The 24,278-nt window shown below is 51.6% G+C and overlaps 1 protein-coding gene across 4 annotated transcripts in view; it reads left to right on the forward strand.

Annotated features, from left to right (window-relative positions):
* Crtac1 (cartilage acidic protein 1) overlaps nucleotides 1–24,278 on the forward strand; it is a 139,419-nt gene that overhangs the window by 91,074 nt on the left and 24,067 nt on the right. For 3 of the 4 annotated variants that reach the window (XM_021236121.2, XM_013115054.3, XM_005063580.4), the window contains exons 4-6: nucleotides 8,099–8,235; nucleotides 13,690–13,846; nucleotides 23,279–23,413. In XM_021236121.2, coding sequence (XP_021091780.2) covers nucleotides 8,099–8,235; nucleotides 13,690–13,846; nucleotides 23,279–23,413 — 429 coding nt within the window. The remainder of the gene's footprint in view (nucleotides 1–8,098; nucleotides 8,236–13,689; nucleotides 13,847–23,278; nucleotides 23,414–24,278) is intronic. The other variant, XM_040744302.1, reaches the window with a different exon arrangement.

Here is a 24,278-nt window from a genome sequence, read left to right on the forward strand (position 1 = left end):
GTTTTCATCTCATCTTGCCACCGAGTGAGGCCTGAGAGATGGTAATTATCCCAACACAAATATCAGAGCATGATTACCCAGCTGGATTTACTGCCCTCTCTCCACCAAGCCGAGATTGGATTAGGACGCGATTAATTGATGGGCTGATCAACTCTTTAATGTGGGGCAAGGTCAGGAAAAGAGCAGAGTCTAGGATGCCCGCAGGAGGGACAGGTCCCCTGGAACGCTGGGAAGCAAGAACAGGGATGACTGTCCTTGGTTGGACCCCGCCGGCAGGACGCCAGAGAAGGGGACAGTGTCCCCAGAGCCAAAGCACCTGGAGAAGACCCTAGGGCCATCTCTGAGGCAGAGCCCTCCAGTGCTCACTGTGAATCCCAGAGCAGAGGCTCTGTAGTTTCCTGGGGAGGGGTGTGGTAGCCTCCCACTGAGCTGCCACAATCAAACAGGCTGGGAGGAGGATAGGACCCCATCACCAGACGGTGACACTGAACTCTCGTCTGCACTGCAGCCCAAGACGATGGACACTCCCTGGGAGTCACGCCAATTCTGTGTTCAGCCAAACAGCGAGCGTCCCCATTGATGTACTCATTTCCCAGACAAATTGCTAGTGACCACCTACTACGTGCCGGCACTGTTGTAGGCACTGAGGATGCCTCAGTGTGTGGAACACAGGAGTCCTCCCTCCGGAGGCCTATGCTTTTCCAGTACAGCCCACAGCTTCTCTCAGCTGTGGCGCCCTCTCCCAGTCCCTAATCTCTAAGGCCCATGGGAGAAAGCCCCTTTGCTGATTAACGTGTGACTCCCGGCGGCCCCAGCCAGGTCTTCACTATCCCAGGAGCTTAATTGAAACTGAATAAATAAGTCTGGGGAAGAAAAGATGAGCGAGCCACCACCTAAGAAGAGGGAAGCTACAAGAGATGTCAGGGGGCGGCAGACCACACTGAAGCCCAGAAGACCTGGCTCCAGGAAAGAGGCCCCAGGGCCACCTCGAGGGGCAGAGCCAAGGACAGCAGTGCCCAGCGCCCTCAGCCCCGAGTGTGCACCTCCCGATGACTTTCTGTGGGTTTGAGTTAATTTTGTAGTTGAGCGATCCATTGATTCGGCAGGGGCTGGGCACGGAGCAGGGACGTGCCATGTCAGCACTTCCTTGTGTCCAGCCCCGACAGCACGCAGCCATTGCCACCCTGCCCCCTGCGGCGGTTCTGAGACCTTCTCTAGGACCTTTAGGCAGCCAGTGAAGTCACATGGCCTCTGGGGTGTTGACAGTGTCTCCCCCTCAGCCAGCTTTTAGGATGTTAGCACTGCCGTCCCTGGAAACGTCTGCGACCCTGCAATGCCCTCTGGGAGTCAGTCCATGAAAACTTTCCTTAGGCAAGATCTTGACCCCTCTGTCTTCACTCAACTGTAGGACAGGAACCATACGGACCTTACAAACTCTCCTGCCCCCAGAGGCTCAACAAACCGCATTCAAGGTCCTTCCGGTCACCTGTCACCCTTCCCGGTGCAGCCAAATTGCTGGGCTAGCCTTTCCCCCTTCCTCCCACTTACCACAGCTTTGCCTGGAGTTCGGACTTGCTATGCCTCCCACCTGGAACACTTTTTCTGCTGATTTTCCCAGGGCTCCCTCTTCGCATAAGGTCTCTCTCAGCATCTTATCTCAGATTATGCCCTATTCTCTAGCTGGCTTGTTTGTCTTCCTGCCTCTCACCCTGGTCTGGAAGTGGGTCGTGTGCTGGCTCTGTCCAGCTCTCCCTCTTTGTCTTACTCATTGTCGTTCTCCAGAACCCAAAGAGGCGCCTGTCACTTAGCATCAAATACAGGCTCTTCAGTGGACAGCTGGCATAAAGGATGAAAAGAACTTGGTTTGCACTGCATTTGCCAAACAACCCAGCAGCACAGGGTGATAGATACTGTGGCAGGCGGGGGTCCCAACTGGGCTTGGCTCTAGGCTTGAGAATTGCAGAGGGAACAAGAGAAGAGGAGGACTAGCTACACCCCCAAGAAGGCCATGGCCTGGAAACCCACGTGTGCTAAACTCAACTGGAAAAGGGCCAGCCAGGGTGCGGGAAGCATCCACAGGACAAGGAGGGGACAAGAGGCATCCTGGGACCTCCCTCCACGGAGCCCGGGACCTCCTGCCGCTCTTGGGCAGATTCCTCCCCATAGAGGCCCCCCCCCCGCCCCAAGCCACCTTGGCGGCTTCACCCCCTGGCCCTGAGGGGTAGCATGCTGGCAGGTGGTAATAAGTCCAGCACTTATTTTCTTTCCCCCCACTCAGTGATGAGCACTGGCCTTTTGCGTGCAGGGCACTATTGCAGTCTGTGTTCCTGGAGAAGCTCCCTGGAGGGTCCCACACCGGTCCTCACTTTCTGTGACCCTCTTTGAAAAGTTCAGAGCCATGTTTTGGGGTGTGTCTTGTTTTTCTTCTGAAGGCCTCCATTTTAACCCTTATGCTTTAAACCTATGTTTAAAATCTCCTTTAAACCCCAGCTCATAGACCTCCCCCTCTAGTAGGCCCTGATCACAGTTCTGCTGTTTGCATTCTCAATACATTTTGGATGTCACCTCACAGCAACAGAAGGACCTCACATTGTCTTATGGCTGAATAGTACTCCCGTGTATAGATTTGTCGTTAGCGGCATCACTCCTCGATGGGGGAGCACTGAGATAGCTGGCACTTCCTTTCTCCTTACAAAGAATGTCACCAAATGAATGAGTTTGTACAATCCGGGCTGGAGAGATGGCTCCGCCGTTAAAGCCTAGGCTCACAACCAAAAATATAAGCGTTTGTACAATCCTCCATTTCCCATGATTGCACGGATACTGGTAAGATAAACTTACAGAAACAGAGTGGCTGTGTCAAGAATGTACACATGTAGCTCAGAGTGCCAGATTGCCTTCCTTGGGTACAGCGCCTACCACACTACTCCTGCAATGAGCAAAGGCTTGCCAAGGCTTACCAACACAGTGTTTCATCAATTTTGTTTTCAGTATTTGCCAATCTGATAGGGAAGAATTGATTTCCAGGTGTAGTTTTAATTTTCATTTTTCTTAAATGAGTGAGGCTGAGAATATTTTTATATATTTGACTCTCTCGTCCTCTCCTAGCCTTTGCCCATTTTTTTCCTATTGACTATTGGTCTTTTTCTTATTGATTTGGAGCACCTCTTTATAAATTAGGAAAATTAGCCCTTTGTCTGAGACATGCATTACAGTTGACTTCCCGGGTTTGTCACCTCTCTTTGGTCTTTGTTCATATGGGTTTCGTAAGGCAGAAAACTTTCACTTTTACAGACTCAGATTTCTGACTCTTCCGTTGCAGCTTGTGGGCTGTGCCGCACCTAGAGGGGCCTTTTGCAGGGACACTAACCTCCCAGAGAGGACACAAGGTGTCAGCTGCCACACTAGGGAGAAGGAAGAGGATCTGGGCAGGCTGCACTTCCAGCCTCCTCTGCCTACACAGCAGATGGACCATCTGCTCTCCAGAGATGCGCCCTTGCCCAGCAGCTCCTTCAGCCAGGCTGGCTCCAGCTGCACCCAGGGGCCCTCCCTGCACCTCGCTCCCCATGGTATGATGCTGGGCTGGCAGCTTTGGGATCAGTTGGAAACTCAGAAAACATGCAGGTTCTCTCAAGCTTTACCGGGCACCTGCTAGCCCGGGACCGATTGCAATCTCCGGGAGCTTCCTGTGCCCCATAAAGCCCGGGGTGTGTTTTATTTAACGTATGTCATCTCGTTGATTTCTGAGTCTCCGCCCTTTTCTCAGGCCCCGAAATGGATTCTCTAGATTCTCCAGGCAACTTTGCCTTGGATCCAGAGTCCTGGCTCTTAGCTGTCCCAGCTTTGCCCCCATTTCAAAGATGAGTTGGGAACCTGTACACTGCCTGGCCAGCCTGTATTGTGCCCGGTCCCATGTGGCCGATGAGCAAGCCGCGTGAGTGGAGAGAGGCTGCCAGAGCGGCGCGTAGAGTAAGGAAAAAGCCAGGTGTTGTGCACACGTCTGTGGTCTCAGCACTGCGAGGGCAGCAGCAAGACCAGAAGTTCAGAGTCATCCTTAGCTACATAGTGAATTTTGAGGGTAGCCTGGGCTATAGGAGACCATGTTTTCCAAAACAAAAATTGGGGACTGGGGAGATGGATCAGTAAGAGTGTTTGAGTTCAGGCCCCAGAACCCACATAAATAAGTCAGGCACCTCAGCACACTTCTAATCCCAACACCGGGACAGCAGAGACAAGCAGATCCCCAGGGCTCACTGGTCAGATAGACTAGCCACTAGGCATGCCCTAGGCCAGAAAGAGACCCTGTCTCGGGAGGAAACCAAAAGCACGGTGGTCAGCTCCTGAGGGATGACACCTAAAAGGTCCTCTGACCTACACATGCCCCCCTCCCACAAGCACACCGCAACGCTGGGTCCCAGAGTTCACCACTGTGACCTTAGCCAAGGACTCAGAGCTTCTCCCAGTAGCCTTGTGAGAGACCCGTGCCAGTTTGGAGCTGGGCATTGCCCTCTGACAGCAGCTGTGCAGCTTCAGGCAGAGGAGGTGACACCCGGGCCCCCATTATTCTGTGTAGCTTGAATCTTCTTGGGGAGATCTGGAGGAGGTAAGGGTGCTAGCAGAGGAGCCCTGAGGAGTTTCCTCTTCACTCTGGGGTAGAGGGAGGAAGAGGAGGTCAGGGATTCTACCAGGGGCCCCTTGAGCCAGAGTTCATTCTTTTTAAACACTTCCTTTGTCTGAACTAGTTCTGTCTCCCCTGAGGCCATCACTGCTCTGCTGGCTCTCCATTGACTAAGTCTTGTGAGGCGTTTGGAACTTAATGTCACAGTTGCCTCCTGGGATGTGGTTTGTTGAGGACTGGCCTGGTCATGCCCTATAACTCCCTGGAGGAAGGGGAAGCAGTAGACAGAGATGATCTTATTGTTTATGGACTTATTACCCTGTGTCTGGTATTATTGGAAGCACTTTGCAGACATTAGCTAACGTATGCTCCTAACAGCCTGATGGGGAGGTAGCCATTCCCATTATCCCATTTCATAGCTAAGAGAAGGACAAGCGCTGGCCTCCACCAGGATCGTTCCACATAGGAATGCTGCTGGCTGTGCAACAGCCAGCAGCTGTTTGGTGGTAACCTTTGTGCCTAAGAGTTCCGAGACCCACCTCTATGACACCCACCCTCCAGAGACCCCTCCCTGCCCCTGGACAACCTTTTCCTGGGCCACACCCTTCTAGTTTTCCTGGGGCTCGGGAGAGCATCTTTTGTCTTCCCATGCTTCTGACAGCCCCTCCTGTCGTGAGCGCTGGCCCACTTCGAGGTCCTGAGGCAAAGTGCAGCTACAAGGAGCCAGGAGGCAAGGCCACTTCAGCACTGACTCGGGCCAGGGGCCAGTGCTGGGTGTTTATTGCCTATACCATCGACCCACACAGCTTGCTGTTTATCTGTCTTCCTGACACACCTAATTACCCAGGTTGCAGCTGCCAGAGCGTTTGCTCTCTCTAAATCACGGGCTCCCAGCCCTCCTGTCGCCCAGGCCTCCAGGCCTCTGCCTGCAGAGGGGTTGCCATTGATTTTGCCGTTCCCATTTATGATCTACAAGGCTCCACATCGCTGTTGCACATTTTACCTTAATTAGTTTATTCTTCTGGGTGTCTCTGGTGAGCCCAGAAGCCATGAGACCAGTAAGAGGGACGGACCAGCAAGACAAGACACACAAACTCCTTGACCACTAAGCCCAAAGCCTGCTTAGACTTCAGCACCCTAGATGGCAACCTGCTAAGTTAAAGCAAGTTTACTGAATAGGCAGTCTCCAAAGAAGGGTTCCATGGCCAAGCACATCTGGGCTCAATATAATTAAGCAGACGATTTGTTGCAATCTTTTTAAAGTTTTAATAAGTTGATATCTATGGAGAGGCTCCAAAGGTTGGGCAGGTATGCAATCTTTCCCACACTTGGAGGATTGTGGAATTCTTGCTCCTGGCTACTCACAGAAACCAGGGTTGTCCTGCCCCAGTTTTGGTGGGCTGTATTCGCTGTCGTTTCCGGAAGTGGGTAAGAGAGTTAAGTGGGCCCCAATGGGAATAGGATGGACAAAGGTTGCTCTCTGCCAGGGAAGGCTGGAGGCCTGCAGGGGCCATCTTCAGAGGCCCCTGGGCATCTAGAAGCAACGGCAAGCTTGCTACTGCCTCATACAATGATGGCAGCTACAACCTAAGTCATTTTCCACAGATCTGAAATCGGGAACACTCTGAAAGCCGCCAGCACTTTTTTAAGTTTTTGGAAAATTCACTAGACAACAAAACCTGTCCTGAGCTGATGTGAGCTATTTATAAGCTTTATTTATCCCACTTAATGTGAATATTCATGTTTCACGGCAGAAATATTAATGTGTTTAATTATGGGGTGCCGCCCCCAGTCCCTGCTGGGGGTGTTATGTAATCAACAGTGTTCGTACCATGTTTCCTTCCTAGAAGATGAAGGAAGAATCTAGGTTTCTAAACACATTGGGCTCCCCAGGGATTTCAATAAGGGGCTATGTCCCTGCAGGGTGTAAGCTGGCACTGTGTGCTCTCATCCTGTCTGACCTGTGACCAGACCACATGTGTGTCTTCTCACACAAGTGCCACAGTGACACTGTGAGTGAGGACAGTTACTACCTGTCATTCTCAGATGAGGAAAGTGAGGCTGGAAAAGGATAAGGAACTTTGCAGAACCTCAGACCACACACACACACACGCACGCATGCTTGCACATGCACACACACACACACACGCATGCTTGCGCATGCACACACACACACACATGCACGCACGCTTGTGCATGCGCACACAGACACACACATACCACAGTGTCCCTCTAAAGACACAGCCGCTTTGTGCAGACCTGTATCTGTGACTCCTCAGAGTGCCCCACCTGAAAACGCCCGCTCGCGTGCTAGTCAGCCTCCCTGCTCCTCACATTGTTCCTCACGTGGGTGTTCGTGTGCCGGAGCCACCTGGTGGGTTGTGTGCACAGTGTTGCCACCTGCACGCATTCACACATGCATCTGCACTCCATCACATGCCCTCACACACTTGCCCGTGTTCTCACGCATCCATTACCCCTGGGCATTCTCACACACTCATCCGCACGTGTTCTCATGCTCGCACTGACTCAAACTCATCCCGAACACTCACTTTCACTCATACCCGCTCATCCTGAAAGGTTTCCGTACCTGATATTAAGCCTCTCCGCCGACTCAGTCAATCAAACCAAGTTGAATTAAGACTTAAAAGTCCACATTTAATGTGTGAAAAGCTCCTGGATGGTCTCCCAGCCCCCACAAAGGAGACAAGGAGGAGGAACCTGAAAAACCACATGGCCTTTCCTTAAGAGGCTGTTTAAATACCCTGCAGGCGTGGTCGGGGCATCTCCAGGGGAGGAGCCACCATTTCTAGGACTTTCTGAGACTGGGCAGGGTTTGGAGGGTGTAGGGGTGATGCAGAGCGCCACCAGACACTCCCACATTCATTCTCACTTGCACACCCCTGTCTTGCACACTCACCCATTCTCATGCTTGCAGTGACTCAAACACTTGCTCTAACACACTTGCTTTCACGTCCACATTCCCAGCATCACTGACTACCAAGCCTGTGAAGTCAGGGTCTGGGAAGGCAGCTTTTCTTAAAATGGGGACGTCGTTTCTACCTAATACCACTGCCTTTACGGGACATTTTGCCCAGTGTGTCACGCACAGAGCCTCCTTCAGTCCTCATAGCAAGCTTGAATGTGGTTCTGTCATCCCCATTTACAGACAAGAAAACCGAGGCTTACGGATGCTGAGAAACCTTGCCCGGAGTCTGGAATCTAGGTCGAACTGAGACTGGAACTTTTTCTCACTGATTCTGAACCTTGGGTTTATAATCACTGCTCCTCGCTGTCCTCCCCCAGCCTGAGCCTCTCTCCTGAGAGAGAACCAAGTTCACAATCTAAAGAAGAAAGGAGTCTTGCCTGCGGAGGGCCCCCTTGCATCCCACACCAGACCCTGGCCATGGCAAATGCCAGGGAACAGAGACAGTGGTCCCCTGCCCACTGTCACCCACCATCCTTTCTTCCTCTCTCCAGGTGTGGCCACCTACACAGACAAGTTGTTCAAGTTCCGTAATAACCGGTGGGAAGATGTCCTAAGTGATGACGTCAATGTGGCCCGTGGAGTGGCCAGCCTCTTTGCCGGACGCTCAGTGGCCTGTGTGGACAGAACGGTGAGTGCAGGGGCACATGGGGTCCTGGGAAGAAGCAGAGGGACCTCTTCATGTGAGAGCCAGGAGAGGACGCGTCAGGTAGACATCCCCTGTGAAGTAGTGACAACCACCTTGGGGACAGAGCCCAGGGCTGTCCCACCTTGGTAGCTGCCAATTCCCTCACAGAATAGAAGCAAATTACTAAGAAGCAAGGCTTGTGGGGTGAGTGGAAATATATTGTTCATATCCTTTTCCTGTGCAACCCTCCTGGTGACCCATTTGGAAGCAATGAGGGGTGTCACCATCATGAATATCAGATTCTTAGGGGAGGGCTGAAGCTCAGCTTGGAGCAGTGGCTTAGCTGGGGACCCAGAATAGATCAGCGGCATGTGTAGGATATGACACAAAGTCCAGCACCACACGGGGTACTCAATCATTCATCCAACTAACATTAAATGCCTTGGTGAGGAAGGCACCGAGTTACGTGACCTCCAGTACATAGCTATAGAACATTGAAGGTGTTACAGGGGAGTGCAAACGTGGTCAAGATGGGGCTACCTGTTGAATGTTCTAGAACCTTGCTTCATCAATGGTTCCATCCACACCTTCCTAGTACATCTTACCCAGAGGTGTCCAACCCAAAGCAAGGGGAGGCTTGGCTGATTGGAAGTGGGGAGAGCTAGGGATAGAGACTCATGAGGAAGTGATTTGTCCCTCCTGTCACCTGCTCCCCCCCCCACCTGCTTGGCTCTACAGCGATAGAGCCGCCCCGGAGTCCCAGCTGCTGCCCTGCTCTGCAGAGCATCTCTGGCCACAGTTCTGGGGCTGAAGGGGTGGGCTCCAGCTTGGGATTGAGATGGCACAGAGGGATTCAGTGTGAATATTCGCAGCAGGGGCCTCCAGGCCTCGGGAGAAGGCAGGTGCCAGGTATAAATATTTATTTCTTAACAAGCTGGTGCTGGGAAGAGAAGCCAAGCTGGGCTGTGAAGCCACATTTAGCCCTGACCTGAATCCATGCCACCTGGACTCCTGCCTGGTGGGAGGGGACAGTGAGGCGGGTCTGGACAGCCCTGAGAGCATGGAGGGCCATGGGTGTCAGGCCTGGTCGCAGTTGGGGATCTTGTCCACACTCCCCCTGCTTCCCACCGCCTCTCTGATCAGGACTAAGCCTCCCACACTGGCCTAAGTAAGAAGTTCCCCCAGAGCCGGAGGGAGGGGCTGGAGGTCAGTCACAGAGCTGCTCTCTGTGTCCCAGCAAGGTCATTCACACACTGGCCTTTAACCACAGGACAGAAGCGCGGTGTGGGAGGCAAAGGGAAAGGGACCAGCACCTCCTCTGCACAGTGGGCGATGTTCAGCAGCCGCCTGCTCCCCGCCTGGCCTCACTACATCCTCCCAGGTCTTGGAGAACTGGGGGGGGGGGGGAGCCTTTCAGTGGGTCACCACCAGGTGAAAAGGTCCTTTCTGAGTCCAGTCACCACCGTGGCCACTCCTGGGGCCTAAGAACTGTGAGGAATGACCCGAGAGAGGTCGAGGTCAGTGTGGAAACTAGAAGACAAGTGTGCAGTGTGGCATAGGAAACCCACGAGCAACGGCAAAGGACAAAAGACAAAAGCAGCACACGCTTGCACAACTAGCCATGCATGGAGTCCTGGCACAGGACTCTTCTAGAATCTTTACAATAAGCCCATGAGGCACAAGCCACCATTATCACCTTTTACAGATATGGAAATGAAGGCTTGGAGCAATTAAATAACTTGACCTTGGTCACACAATAAATGGCGGGCACAACTGGGAATTGAACTCTGCCTGCCTGAAAACAGCACACACCTCTTCATCCCCCGGCTACCCTGCCTCTGGGTACAGTGATAATAGACAGTTTCTAACCACGGGCTTTCCGCAAACCCCACTCAAGCCATCTTTGCTTGACCCCACAGCCCCCATCTGGGGATGTTTGGTCTTGCAGGTCAGTGGTTCTGAAGGTGTGGTCCCCAGACTATTGTTGGCATACCCGCTATTATCAGAGGCTGCCGAGACGACTCAGCAGGCAAGGGTGCTTGCTGCAAAAACATAAGGACCTGAGTTCAAATCCCCAGAATCTTTGTAAAAAGCCAGGCATGATTCTGCAAGCACTTGTAATCCCAATGCCGTGGGGCTAGAGACAGGAGTGTCTGTGGGACTTTCCAGTCACCAACCTAGCACCAGGGTCAGTAAGAGATCCTGTCCCAGGAGAATATGGTGGAGACGATAAAACAGGACCCACAACTCCCTCCTCTGGACTCTGTGCATACACTAGCATGAACAGGCCCTGCCTGCTCTATCCCTCCAGACCGGCTCAGTCAGAAATGCCAGGATAAGGCCCAGAGACGTGGTTCAGCTCAGGGGACCTACAGGAGGTTGTGATGTGTGCTGCGGCGAGTATGTCCCTGACCCAGCCACACACCCCTTCCTCGTGCTCTCCTCCAAACCTGGAGCATCCTCCTGCCATGCATCTCCGGATGCCTCATCACACGCTCAGCTTCCTGGATCAAGCTCAAAGTTCTCTCTTACAAGAAGCATCCCCTGGTCAATAATGATTATGCCTCATGTTTATATAGCATTTTTATCTTTTCAAAGACCTTTCACATATGTTGTCTCATTTCATCTTCTCAAGCACCCTGCCAGGAAGTCGGAGGAATCTGATCCCCATTTAGCACACGCAAGAGGCAGCCTACAGCCCCTGATGGATGTGCCCAAGGCTGAAGAGCCATTCAGGGCCTAAGACTAGAACAGGTCTGGGCTAATAGCTTCCGACTGGTACTTTTTAGAATCAGGAGTCACTAGTCAGCAGCAGCAACATAGCCTGGGAATCTCTTTCCCTCTCACTTTTCCTGGTACTAGTGGGCTTTGAACGCAGGGCCTCATTCCTGCTAGGTGACCACTGTACCATTGAGCCACAGCCTCTGCGTCACCTGGAAGTCTGTTAGACGCGCACATCCTCCAGGCCCGTTCCAGACCTCTTGAGTCAGCATCTTTGAGAACGGGACCCAGAGTCTGTGGCAAAAAGTCCTCCAGGTGATGTTGGCTGATGTTAGCTCTGGACCAGCATCCATAAATACTTCCTGTGCCCTGGTATAGACCCAGAGCCCCAGAAACACCTCCCGTGCCCTGGTGTAGACCCAGAGCCCCAGAAACACCTCCCGTGCCCTGGTGTAGACCCAGAGCCCCAGAAACACCTCCCGTGCCCTGGTGTAGACCCAGAGCCCCAGAAACACCTCCCGTGCCCTGGTGTAGACCCAGAGCCCCAGAAACACCTCCCGTGCCCTGGTGTAGACCCAGAGCCCCAGAAACACCTCCTGTGCCCTGGTGTAGACCCAGAGCCCCAGAAACACCTCCCGTGCCCTGGTGTAGACCCAGAGCCCCAGAAACACCTCCTGTGCCCTGGTGTAGAACCAGCATCCAGAAACACCTCCCATGCCTGGTATCATCTCACTCTCTTAGAACTGTTGTGGTCAAGCTCACATGTGAGTTTCCACAATTGTCTACACTATAGCACGCCTGTGTCTATCTGTTTTATCACCCAGGTGAACCGAAGTAAGAATCTAGGTAAATCCTAGAATTTTGTAAATCCTCTAATTTGTAGCAGAGTGCATCTGAGCCCATGTGGGCTTAATTGCCCATTTGTTGATGGACTTGCTAGCAGCTGGTGGGGTCAGAGATGGTTCACCATGGTGCACGCACTTCTCCGTTTCTCCGTTTAGCCCTTTTTCTTTCTGGCTTCATGCAACCACTCACATACGCATATGCAGCTCCTGGGCTGGATAAGACTGAGAACCTTCTGAGGTTTTCCCCAGTCGAGACACCAGTGGGTGGCAAAGCACCCCATACTTTCCTTTTGCCTAGGTGTCCTGTGGACTCTTACTGAAATACAGACTCTTGTTAAGCAGGTCTGGGGTGGGCCCTGAGGTTCTGTTGTTCTAACACTGGCTCCCAAATGGCGCCAGGGGTCCTGGTCCAGGAACCACTTTGAGTAATGAAACCTGCAAAGAGCCTGGTTACCAGATAACCTGCTGAGACTCATAGCCAAAAGGGAAGGGGCAGCCAAGTCTTCAGGCAGCAGCCTCCCAGTCTCCAACTGCATCTAACACTTCCTGTCTTGTGTTTGTCTCTGGCAACACCCAGCCAGCGTCCATGGTGCAGCCACCATTTCCCGTCTCTGCCTGGAAGGTTCTTTCCCTCCACGTCCCTGGCTGGGACCCCTCTTAGAAAACCTTTTCTGAAGTTCCCATAGTGAGGCTCCTGCCGCCAGGCTGCAAGCCTCTCTTCTGTGTGACCAGAAAACCCTGTGCCTGCATCTGCCATGCGCTTATGTGGTTCCGACACCTCTGTGTCCCCCGGAGACTCTAAGCCCATGCATTCCCTGTCCTCACTCACCAAGTCACCCACTCTTGAGTGGCTCTGCATCAGCTTCCCCACCAAAGAAAATGGTCCAAAGTAGGCATGAAGTGAGCGATCGTGTGGTCCTGGTCATGACACCGCGATGCCTCAGGACAAGAGAATGAAGTGAGCAGAGAAGGTCAGCAAGGATGACAGCATCAGCTTGTCACCTCCGGCTCAGCTGTTCTCTCTGGCTGGTCTTCCACACTAGGCGCTAAGCCACCTAAGGGCAGGGACAGCGGGTTCAGACTCTACCGAAGAACACTTTGTAAATAGTGAGAGCTTGAGGAATAACTTCTGGAGGGAAGTGATGAAAAGATAATAGGGAAGCTGGGAACAGATTTAGAAACTGTGTGTATCTCTTGGGAAGAAGGAGGCATCCACCGGAGAAATAACACCATTGTAATAACAGGCAGAAAGGAATCTTTTATCAGCAGGGTTTGGACTACTGAAGAGAATGGCTACTGAAGAAGCCAGTGCCCGGGGCTTCTCTGAGATGCAAAGAAAAAGAAAGGGGGTAGTATTATAAAGGCCAAAACAGTGAACTGTCTTTTCCCGGTAATGTGGGGAGACAGGAACGGAAGGAGGATGGAAGACCTCACGGATCTGTACCTTTCCTGCAGGAGAGGGAGCAGGCTCTGGAATTTGCTTGTCATCTCGGCTGGAGTGGGCTTGAATGGGAGAGAGAGAGACGGAGAATAATGGGAACTGGTAGATCAATCAATCAGCAAATATTTATTGAGCAGCTACCCTGGCTGGCAGCTGGAGCGAGCTCAGCTGGAGGGAGGCACATTAGAAAATTGTCTATAAAAAGGTGGTTGTGGGGGAGAGGAAGAGATGTGTTCTTCTGGAACAGGGTAGAACAAGCAAGGCTGCTTTGTCGTCTGGCTCGGGAGGTGGGTACCATTCACCTCCCTTGTCGTGAGCACCTCTTGGGGTTGTAGCCCACACAGACTTCAGCCCAATGACAAAGCTATGATCCCTGGGGTGGGGACAACTGGCGGGGAGCGAGGACTAAGACGGGGCCTCTCATACCCTCCCCCTTCCATTCCTCCCCAGGGCTCCGGACGGTACTCTATCTACATCGCCAACTATGCCTATGGAGATGTGGGGCCTGACGCACTTATTGAAATGGACCCTGAGGCCAGTGACCTGTCCCGAGGGATCCTGGCACTCAGGGATGTGGCTGCTGAGGCAGGGGTCAGCAAGTACACAGGTATGTGGAGTTTATAGAGTTGGTGGGGTGGAGGGACTGGGGTCCAGAGCCCTGCAGAGCTGTGTCTAATTCATCAGCAACCAAGAGAACGGGGAAGGTTTATAGTCCCTGAGCAGGGATGAAGGCATCATCCCCTCCATCACGTATGCTGCCCCTCCAAGGGGAGGTGAGATGCTGGCAAGTGTGAGCTTGGGGGGTTAGGGGCACCAAACAGCAGGCATAGAGGCTTGCCAGAAACTGAAATGAAAAGAACACCATGCCATCCTGTCCCAGGAACCTCTTGCCCCCTCCCTTGCTCTAACCCCAGTGATGAGTGAGCAGATTGCATTAGAGAAAACTGACAGATCACAAGAACCGAGATTTAAAGCTTTCTTTATTGCCCAACAGCAGATGAAATTATTTACTTACACATAAGCGGCCAGGAATTTGCCGCTTAAGTCCCTAAGCTTCGGCTGGGTCCCGTCTCGGATAACTGAGCTCAAAGAATTGGGTTCTCATTCCAAACCCTCTCCGGCACTTTTTATGGAAGGTGCACTCCCCCCTGCAGCTTTCTGGATGGGGGCCCTATTGTCAGAGCTTCTGACTGGAGCTCTTTCTAGGGAAGGCTGTTTTTCTAATTCCAGCAGGGCTGCCGACTAAACTCTGATAATCTGCCAATAGGCTGTTGATGGCAGAGCCATCCAGTTCCTGTTTTTAGTGCCAAAACTCAGGAAGCCAGGGCTGTGCATAACAACTTGGTCTCATTCACACCCGCCCTGCAGTTGAGTGTAGAAATTTTCCTGTTAGCTAGCCTTCCCCATACGTCTGCTCCAAATTATGCTACAGACATCACCTAAGCTGCAGCTAACCTGCACTCAAAGCTTGGAGATGGAAAGTGGCACGGGGAATCATGTGGGCATCATCCTTCTTTCCTGGTAGCAAATCTCCAGGTTCCACCCAGGAAAGGTTGTCCTGACCTGCTGGGAGTTGATGGTTCCCTTGCCCAACCGACTTGCCACCTCTGTGAAAGACAGAGATTAATGCTGACCTAGCTGACAAAGTTTGTGGGGACAAATGATTACACAGTAAAGTGGTTTGTGTGGCTCAAGCCCCATCAAAGTGCCTGAGAGCCCTGGTCATGAACGTGCCTCGGAAAGGCTGAGTGTCAGTAATAAACCATGTTGCCCTGGGAAGAAGAATAAACATGAGGCGCTTCAGCCTAGATTGCTACAGTCAATTTTTCTGAGTAAGCTCCCAGTTCTGTGTACTGGGCTGGCTTGGCAATTAAGTGCCTTGATCTTGCAAGAGAGGGAGGGGTGTGGGCTGGGGGATGAAACACTCGAGAATGATGAGATGGAAGGGAGGCAGGACTGGGAGAGTACATTACACACAGAATGGGAGAATTCAGGAGGTTGGAGCATGAAGGGGCATTGTTCACGCTGGCTGGGCTGGCACGGAACCCAGGAGGGAGAAGGGGGGGCCAAGCAAAGACAGCTGAGGAACAGAGATGTGAGGAGAGCCCTGGCCAACTGTGCCGGCCATGCTGGAAGGACAGGGCAACCCAAGGGGGGCGGGCAGCAGCTTATGGGGAGGCATGGACGAGGCCAGGGCAGCTGGCATGCCCAGAGGACACATAAGAGCAGTTCTGCAGTCTTCCAGAAGCCATTTGGCTGGCAAGAACCAATTTGGCCCACCAAGTTACTGTTCTGTCTGCCCGCCTTCCTCAGCCCCCCAACACTATCCTGCAACCCCCACTTGTCACTCGGTTAATGACACATGGACATCTGGCTGGAAAATGGTTCCTGAGTGCTCCCTTGAGCCCTATGAATGAACCCCAAATGTAAGGGTCACTATGCTGAGCCCAGCCCAGTGGCTGAGACTCTGGGCAGGAAGCCAGTGCTCACCGCCAGAACAGTGGAAGGGGTCTGAGAAGCCAGGAAGAATGAGCAAGGCCTAAGCAATCTGGAGAGAAGCAAGCAGTGGCCAGATGTGCTTCAGGGTACAGAGGCCTGTGCAGCCAAGCCACGCAGCCCCCATTTTCCTGGGCAGCCATGTGGTCTGGGAGGACCTCCCATTTGCCAGGGGATCACATTAGGTCCAAAGGGAGGGCAGAAAGGACTCACCCAAGGTCACTTAGGAGATTTCTAGGAAACCAGCACTTGGGGCCCTATCTCCAACCACAAGCAGCTGGCTTTTCTAATGACCTCCCACTTGAGTATCCAGCCCCAAGCTGGTAAAGGGAAGGCCCCTCACCCACTGGGTATGCATTGGCAGACAAGCCCTGAACTGTGTACCCAGGTTGTCAGGCTGAAGCAGCTGTCTGGCCTGGGGTGCTCAGGACAGCAGGCTGCAGTCAGTGGTGGCCAATGGCACACAACCCACACACAGGTTGTTATGCTGTGAGGAGGGGGAGGGCAGATCTCTCCAGACACTATTGATTCTGGCATCCGCTGCCACTCTGCTGGGTCACAGTGCCATCTAGTGGCTGAGATGCCTGCTCTCAGGGGACTGAGGGCCCCTGGAGGGCGTCTGAGCCAGGGCTGTCAGGACTGAGTAATGGCATTAGAGAGCCTGCTGTCCCTTATGATGACTCCCTGAACACTCCAAGCCCCAACCTCACCAACTACCAGAGACCTCTTGGAGCCAGGAAGTGCTGGGACCTGAGGTGTGTGGGAGCGCTAAGAAGTGGCTTCCATCCTGCAGAGGGCTTGGCACAGGAGAGAGAAGCCCTGTGGAATGTCTCTAGGCACCTTGACCCAGCCAACTAGCAACAAGGCTAGAAGGGAGCAGGCTGTCATTTATAAACTGCCGCCTGCACCATGCCTGCCTGCCCAGACAGCCATAGGAAACAATGGCCCCTCCCAATACAGATCCTACCTTCACTGCGTTTGGAAGAATGAAACGACACGGGGAATGCCTGTGGTCTCAACACACACCCACACCTGCCCTGTGGCTGTGACAGAATGGCACCAGGGTCCTCTGCTGGGCATCTCCTGAGAGCCACAAGCTAAACTCAGCTGAGAGAGCCAGCCCACCTGTCATGGAGGCAGGAAGGCTGTGTCTTCAGATCTCAACACCCCATAGGCATCTTCATTCCCTCCGCAAATGGAGCCTAGCTTTCCATCACCCTTTCCTGTGCACACGGGCTCACCTAGGCCCTACCCTTTACCCAGGGCCCTTCATTCAGGCCTCACCCTTTGAAGGAGCATCTGCCTAGGCTGCAAGGTGGTGATTAAAGAAGCCTTAACAGAAATTTGGAAAGAAAATGAAGGGGGATTTATGATGCTGGGTAGAGAGATCTGCTGTTGGCTGGGAGCAGTGTGGAACAAAGCGGAGGGCAGATCTGATTTATAGGAAGTCATTATTGGAGGAGACAGAGAGGCCCAAAGCCCAGCTGAGCCCTTCTGGCAGATTCCAATCCCAGCATGACTGGTACCTCCGGGTGGGGGCTGAGGAGCCTCCCTGGGTCCCAGGTGGGTACCAGACTCCCAGCAGTAGCTCAGTCAGATCTAGCAGCTAGGACCAGGCAATGATAGAGTGACAGGCACCTCAGCCAGGTCCAGGAGACCCAGAGGGGTCCCCAAAGGAGTTCCCAAAGTTCAATGGAGGACCATTTCCCAGGGGTGTCAGATGCAATCAGTGGCTGTCAGGGGGGTCTAACCTTGTTTTGAAGGGAATACATGTGTGATAGGCTAAAACTTTAATTTTCAATGCATTTTTCTCGGCTGTCTCAAGAGATTTAAAAGAAATGACACTAGGGGATACACCCGCAAAGTGCCAGTACAGTGCCCTCCCCATTGAAAGGGGACCTGAGCAGAAGCATCAGAGAAGCAAGCTGAGGAGATAGCATGAGGATTTGAGTTGGGACCCTAGCACCTGCCAGCTAAGCCTCTGTTTCCTCGCCTGGAAAGAGGAGGGAACTGGGGAACATTGAAGAGATAGTAACCAAAATAAACATTTTCATTACATTGGACAAATGTGTTCAAGAGTTCTACTGTACACTACGGTAACCATGGCTAATAACAATACGTTGTATTCCTGCATGACACCAAAAGATAGATTTTAAGTGTTCACAGAATTAAGCTAATAAATATGTGAGATGATGCATATGTTAATAAGCTCATTTCAGTAATTTCATAGCATATACGTACTTCAAAACATGTTGTATGTGATAAACGTATGCAATTTGTTATTTCTCAGTTAAGAGTGTGGTGGTGATGAGACACACCTCCGGGTGTCATGCCACTTCATGTGAGATGTGCGAGCCCATACCCAGCACACAGGGCAGGGTCACCAGGCTCTTCTCCCAGTTCTTTATCCACTCTGGCCTCACACAGCTTCTGTTTGTCCCCTTGATGCTGGGTGGACAAAGGAAGAAAGGCCCTTCTTCCCCCGGCCTCTGGTGGCCCATGTGGAAACCCACAAGGAACCAAGGATGGGAGAGACCTGAGCTGAATGAGTGTCCTTGTCTGACAGGTCCGGCTCCCACACACTCTCAGTCCAGCCTTGCCTGGCATCCGCAGGCTCACCCTGCACCAGCACGGCATCAGCACCTCCATTGGGAATTCTTCAGGAAATAAACTTAGAAAGCGGGACCCCAATACCATCCTACCTGTTGCCCCTTCTCCAGCTATGCCTTCCATTCGTCTGACTCACACATTTTCCAGCATCTTAGACCAACTCTTTTCACAATATCTTGAATATTCTTGGCAGGCTATGGACATTGGGTTCCAGTAGCAGAATGTCACGGGTCCACACCCTTTCAGTGAGGAGTCCCTGACCTCCACCACAGCAGGATATGGGGCAGGAAACTGCCTCCAACATGTTTGTTCTTTGGTCCAGTTTGAAAGATGCTTTTGTTGAAAAGTAAAAACTTAAGGATCTTCTCATCACATTTTGCAGTACAGGGGGCTGATACCTAGAAGTCTCCTTCCAAAGTTCCTGGAGCCAGAGAGGCAATGGCCTAGGAAAGAACTCAGAGGTCCTTCCTCAGATACCAGATCCCAGTCTGCTGCTTCATCCCTGGGTCAGCAGCCCATCGTTGGAGCAGTTCGGAGTGTGTGATGATCCATCCATAGTCTCTGCCTTCCCTCCCCATCCAGTCCCTGAGAGCTGGGAGATGGACCACTGCATCCATCCACTGGGAATTACACTGGAGCCTGCACTGTTCAAGTGCCAGAGGTCAGAGGTTTGGAGGTGCAGGTATTGTGATTAGCCAGTGCTTTCCATAGATATTGGGCCCAACGAGCAAACAGAGAAGCCTGAAATGTGACAAGAAGACATGAGGACCTCAGGGGGTCATTTCCCCTGGAACCCCCAACCTCTCTGACAGGCAGAGTGGCACATGTCCTTGGGGAGGAAGCAGAGACAGAATCACTCAAAGCCCACAGCATAACAAAGGCCCTTTGAAGCTTGAAGTGCTGGGCAAAAATAAAGTGATATTATTCACTCAGCAGGTGGTAAATAGTCCCAGCTAATGACTATGTGGCACCTGACATTTTCCAAGATACCTTCCAAAATTCATCCCACTTAATATTTATGACACCCCTGAGAAGGAGCTATTATTACTACCAGTTTATTTCATAGATGAGAAAACAGAAGTCTAGAAAGGTTAAGTGATATGCCCAAGGTCACCCAGCTCAACCTTGGGCTTGCGGATCACCAGTCCTGAGAGCTGGTGTTCCACCACTACAGCCTCATCCAGGGAACTGTGTGTCTGTGAGAGAGGGTGCTGCCTTCACAGAATGAGGGACTCACTGACAAGGATGGAGTCGACTCCGTCAGGATGTTCCTTAACCGCCGCCCTCTGGGTAGCCCTGTATGACATGGTTTATGCTAAACCTAGGGAAAGGAGGGGAGGGTGGGTATCACAAAGCAGGGGGAAGAGGAGAGGTAAGTCCTGGGAGAAGGCCTGCTGCAACCTTTGTCATTGACTGGCAATGAGGAGGCATGGAAGGGCAGCTTTGATGGGAGGTTTCTGCTGGTTCCGAGAGTCCCCCCTTGTGGCATCAGTGAGGGGTTCAGCACCTGGCTGCCCTGCCTCAGACCCCATTCTACAGCTTCTGGAGATGAGCCCCAAAAGGCTGGCTTCCTGACTGTGGACTCACCTGTTCCCCAACTGCGTGGCCAACTTGCCAAGAAGGAGTTGTGGGTAACATCTCTGTTATGGTCCGGTTGCTATGGCAATAAATTGCTGCTAATTAGTAGTGTGGTTACCATGGCAATTTTCTAGTAATTACAGGTTACAAATGGTGCAAGGCTTCAACCCAACCCAATTAGTTAATTAGAAAGATTTAGAAATTTGTCCAAAAGGGAAATAACCTGCTTTGTAGAAAATGAAGGGAATGTGTCACAGCTTGGGAGCTAGAGGCCGAGAGGAAATTGGAGGATGACAGAGAGAGAGAGAGAGAGAAGGACTGAGTTGCATGGTGGCAAGTCCTGAGTCCCACCTGGAATTTCCTGGAAGCCCTCCTCCAGGATGGAGTCCTGCAGTGACCAGGACAGGGACAGCTACTACTATCTCCTCTTTATAGCGGGCAGAGGCGGTGCCCAGGTCGGGTCTCAGCATCCTTTCTCCTGGCTGTGGAAAGTGACCAGGAAGTCACCACCCCACGCCGTGGAAGATCCCCAGGGGTGATGGGGGACTTTGTTGCTAATTTTTACAAGACTCTCCTCCAAGACTTAATCTGATTACCTAGGAAGAAAGAATCCGGGACACAAAAGTCCAACAGGTATTAGCAAGGGCAATGATCTTCCAGTAAGAATAACGCAAATGGTAAAGTCCTTATGGGGCCCCTGCCCCAGCTCTGTTCCGTAACAAAGCCCCATAATGTGTCAGGGAGCATCTCCCAGGGTGAAGGACCACAGGAGCCTGCCCTCCCTCTTAGATTAGTTCAGTCACTTCACAAACCCTGGATCCATACAGAGGTGGGTGGCCAAGGGCCTGGTCATTGTCACGGAGTTCTGCCAGAGCTGTTGTTTACTTTAAAACTCCAGCCCCAGTTTTTTCTTGTCAAAGCAGCTAGTTCCTTAGAACAATATACCTTGTCCTTTAGTGGACATACAAACCACACAGTGGTCTTGTCAGCATGAGGACTCAGCAGGGCCTGAGATTTTGCATCTCTGAGAAGCCCAGCAGCCAATCCACAAGGCTGGTGACACAGCCAGACTGTAGGCTTCACAACACCTCCATCTCTCTTGCCTGGTTTTTTTTAAATAAACTTCCGAAAACTCCATATTTATCATATACAACATATTCTGAAATATATATGCCTTGTGGGATAGCTGGCCTGAACTAACATGCGTTACTTTCCACTTGTGGTGAGGTCATTTACAACCCACCATCTTAACCAGCAAGAGCAGCAGGTAGTTACTAACTGTGTGCACCATAGTGTACAGTAGTCTCTCTCCCAGACTTAGCACCCCTGTTCAACGCTGTGCTTTCACCATCACCACAGTCCTTTCCCATCTCCCCCTTCACCCAGACCCTGGTAACCCCACTCTGTGCCCTGCTTCTGTAGCTTAGCTCTCTAGACCCCACACCTTAGGAAACCCTGCTTATGTGTCTCATCTCCGTTTGGCATGTTGTCCTCCAGGCTCATCTGTGTGGCCACAAGTGACATAATTTTCTTCTTTTGTAAAGCCGGATAGTATTGCATTGTGAAAACATACCAAATTTCCTTTATTCAGTCTTCTGATGGCCATTTAGGGCGGTTTTGTATTGACACTCATGAATAGTGCTAGAGTAGACACAGGAGTACAGAAATCCCAAACCTACTGACTTCATTTCCCTTGGAGAGTGAACGCCCAGCTGCAAAAATGCGGGGTCATATGGTAATTCTATTTCTCATTTCTCTGAGAGTATGCCAAACTGCTCTGCGATTGTACTGATTTATATTCCCACCAAGAGCATATAGGGACTCAGTTTCCCCTTCCTCCTGTTGGACACCTGTAATCCATCATCATTTCTCATTCATTTGATATTTATAAAAACTGAAAAGGGCAAGTCAGAAAATCCCCATTTTACAGAAGAAGAAACTGATGTTCAATGGGTAGCAAGCTGTCTATAGTCCAGCATCTTGTAAGAATCTCCATCCACTTGTAAGGTTATATCAACAGTTTCCCAGCATCCAGAGGCCATGACTGTTAAGGCTTCCCAGATGCGGGTGGGCTTTTCTAGAGAGGATCAGCAAGCAAAGGCTCTGTTTGAAGCCCTTGCATGTGGGATGCTTTGTTCAGGATGCATCAAGGTTGGATTTCTTCATATCAGGGGCTCAAAATTGATGTTAGCCCTCAGAGCCTAATGTAGTGCTGGCTTGATTTATGTCTTTAAAAATAAAATGTAAGCTGGGCAGTGGTAGCACACACCTTTGATCCCAGCACTCAGGAGGCAGAAACAGGCAGATCTCTGTGAGCTCAAGGCCAGCCTGGTCTGCAGAGCGAGTGCCAGAACAGCCAGGCTACACAGGGAAACCCTGTCTAGAATAACCAAAACAAACAAACAACACACACACACACACACACACACACACACACACTCACACTATTGGATATTCTCCTTTCAAACTGCAAAACAAGACTTGTTGCTACAAGCCAAACAATAGGGAACATTCAAAGAAAAGGCCAGCTACCATCTCTCTTTTCCATGGTCCGTCCTGTTGCAGCTCATCAATGTGATCTCCACTTTTCTCTAACTAGCTTATACACACGTCTATTCTGAAATACCAAGAATTTTCCCACCTTTTTTAATAAATGTAAGATCACACAGTGCTGTTACTTGCCAAATTACTTTTTTTTAACAATTGCAGGCACTCCTCCAAGTCAATACATAAGACCTACACAGTCCTTTCAGTAGCTGCAGAATGATCCAGCATACGGTTGTACTGTAATCTGTTCAGCCAGGTCACTACCAATGGACAAAATGCTTAGTGTATCAACCAAAGCCACATAAGCATCCTGGGGCCACAGCCTGTTAGAGCCTGCAGACAGAGCCGACTTCCTCAGATTCTTAACCCGAGAACACACACATAGGTTTTGACGGGGTTATTTGGGACTTGAAGTGGGACTGACTCAATGTTGGGGGTCCTGTGACTTGACCGTGCTCACAGGGACAGAGTGGGTTTAGGGTGTTGTGATTCAGCTGATATGTGTGGTGACCATGCCCTGTGCATTCAGCTGATATGGTGGTGACCATGCCCTGTGCATTCCTGGTCATGAAATGAAGCTTTTGGCACAAAGTGATCCCACCCAGCTACTCTCCAGCCTCAGTGCCATCAGAGTTAGGAAGACAGGGAGCCGAGGTCTAGGTCAGGGAAACATCCCAAAGTTCATATCCCTCAGGCTTTTCTGGTTGTTTCCTTGAAGCAAACTTATGTGGGTCCTCAGCAGTGCAGTCCTCCAGGTATGTCGGGTCTGGGCTCTAGGCACTCACTGCGGGCGCACCTCCTCTCCTAGCGGGCCGGGGTGTCAGCGTGGGCCCCATTCTCAGCAACAGTGCTTCAGACATCTTCTGTGACAACGAGAATGGACCCAACTTCCTCTTCCACAACCAAGGCAACGGCACTTTTGTGGACGCTGCAGCTAGTGCTGGTAAGTGTGGACCTTTCCTGTGCCCCCGACGTCCCTGGGCCTGGAGGACAGTGGGTTTCTCTGCTACCCTCAAGCTGCAGGGGTTTTTGCTGACGGGGCAGGGAGGCTCCTGCTCCTAGCATGCCCTGTGCCCACAGATGACCTATGAGCCTCTGAGTCTGCTTTTGTTTCCTAACACAATTCTCCTTGAAACGCTCCCTCCCTATCTTGGCCTCCCCCCATTTATCTTCCTTTTTATAACATCTTACTTAACTGTGTGCACATGTGTGGAATTGCACATGCTATGGCACCCAAGTGGGAGTCTGAGGACAACTTGCAAAAGCCACTCCTCTCCTTGTACCATGTGGTTCTCAGGACTCGAACTCAGGTCAACAGTCTTGACAGTAGGTGCCTTTACCCTCTTTTATCATAAACATCCAGTTTAATCCAACAACAATTTCTTTTTTTTAGGTTCTTCTCTCCTACAATACATCCTGACTTCAGTTCCCCTCCCTCCACTCTTCCCATCCGCCCCCCCCCTGCACACACACCTCCTCTCTCCCCAGATCCACTACCCGTCTGTTTCCCATCAGTCTGTTTCCCATCAGAAAAGAACGGGCCTCCCAGGGATATTAACCAAACACAGCATGACCAGTTACAGTAAGACTGGGCACAAACCATCCTATCAGAGCTGGGTGGGGCAACCCAATAGATGGCAAGGAGTCTCAAGGGCAGGCAAAAGAGTCAGAGACACCCCTACTTCTAACCCACTCTTAGAAGGCCCACAGAAACATCAAGCTAACCATCACAACATTTGCAGAGGGCCTAGTGCAGACCCATGCGGACTCGGTGACTCTGTGAGCACCTATGAGCCCTGCTTAGTTGA

This window comes from Mesocricetus auratus, unplaced genomic scaffold (assembly GCF_017639785.1).
Source record: "Mesocricetus auratus isolate SY011 unplaced genomic scaffold, BCM_Maur_2.0 Super-Scaffold_4256, whole genome shotgun sequence".
In the NCBI taxonomy this organism is placed as follows: Eukaryota; Metazoa; Chordata; class Mammalia; order Rodentia; family Cricetidae; genus Mesocricetus; species Mesocricetus auratus.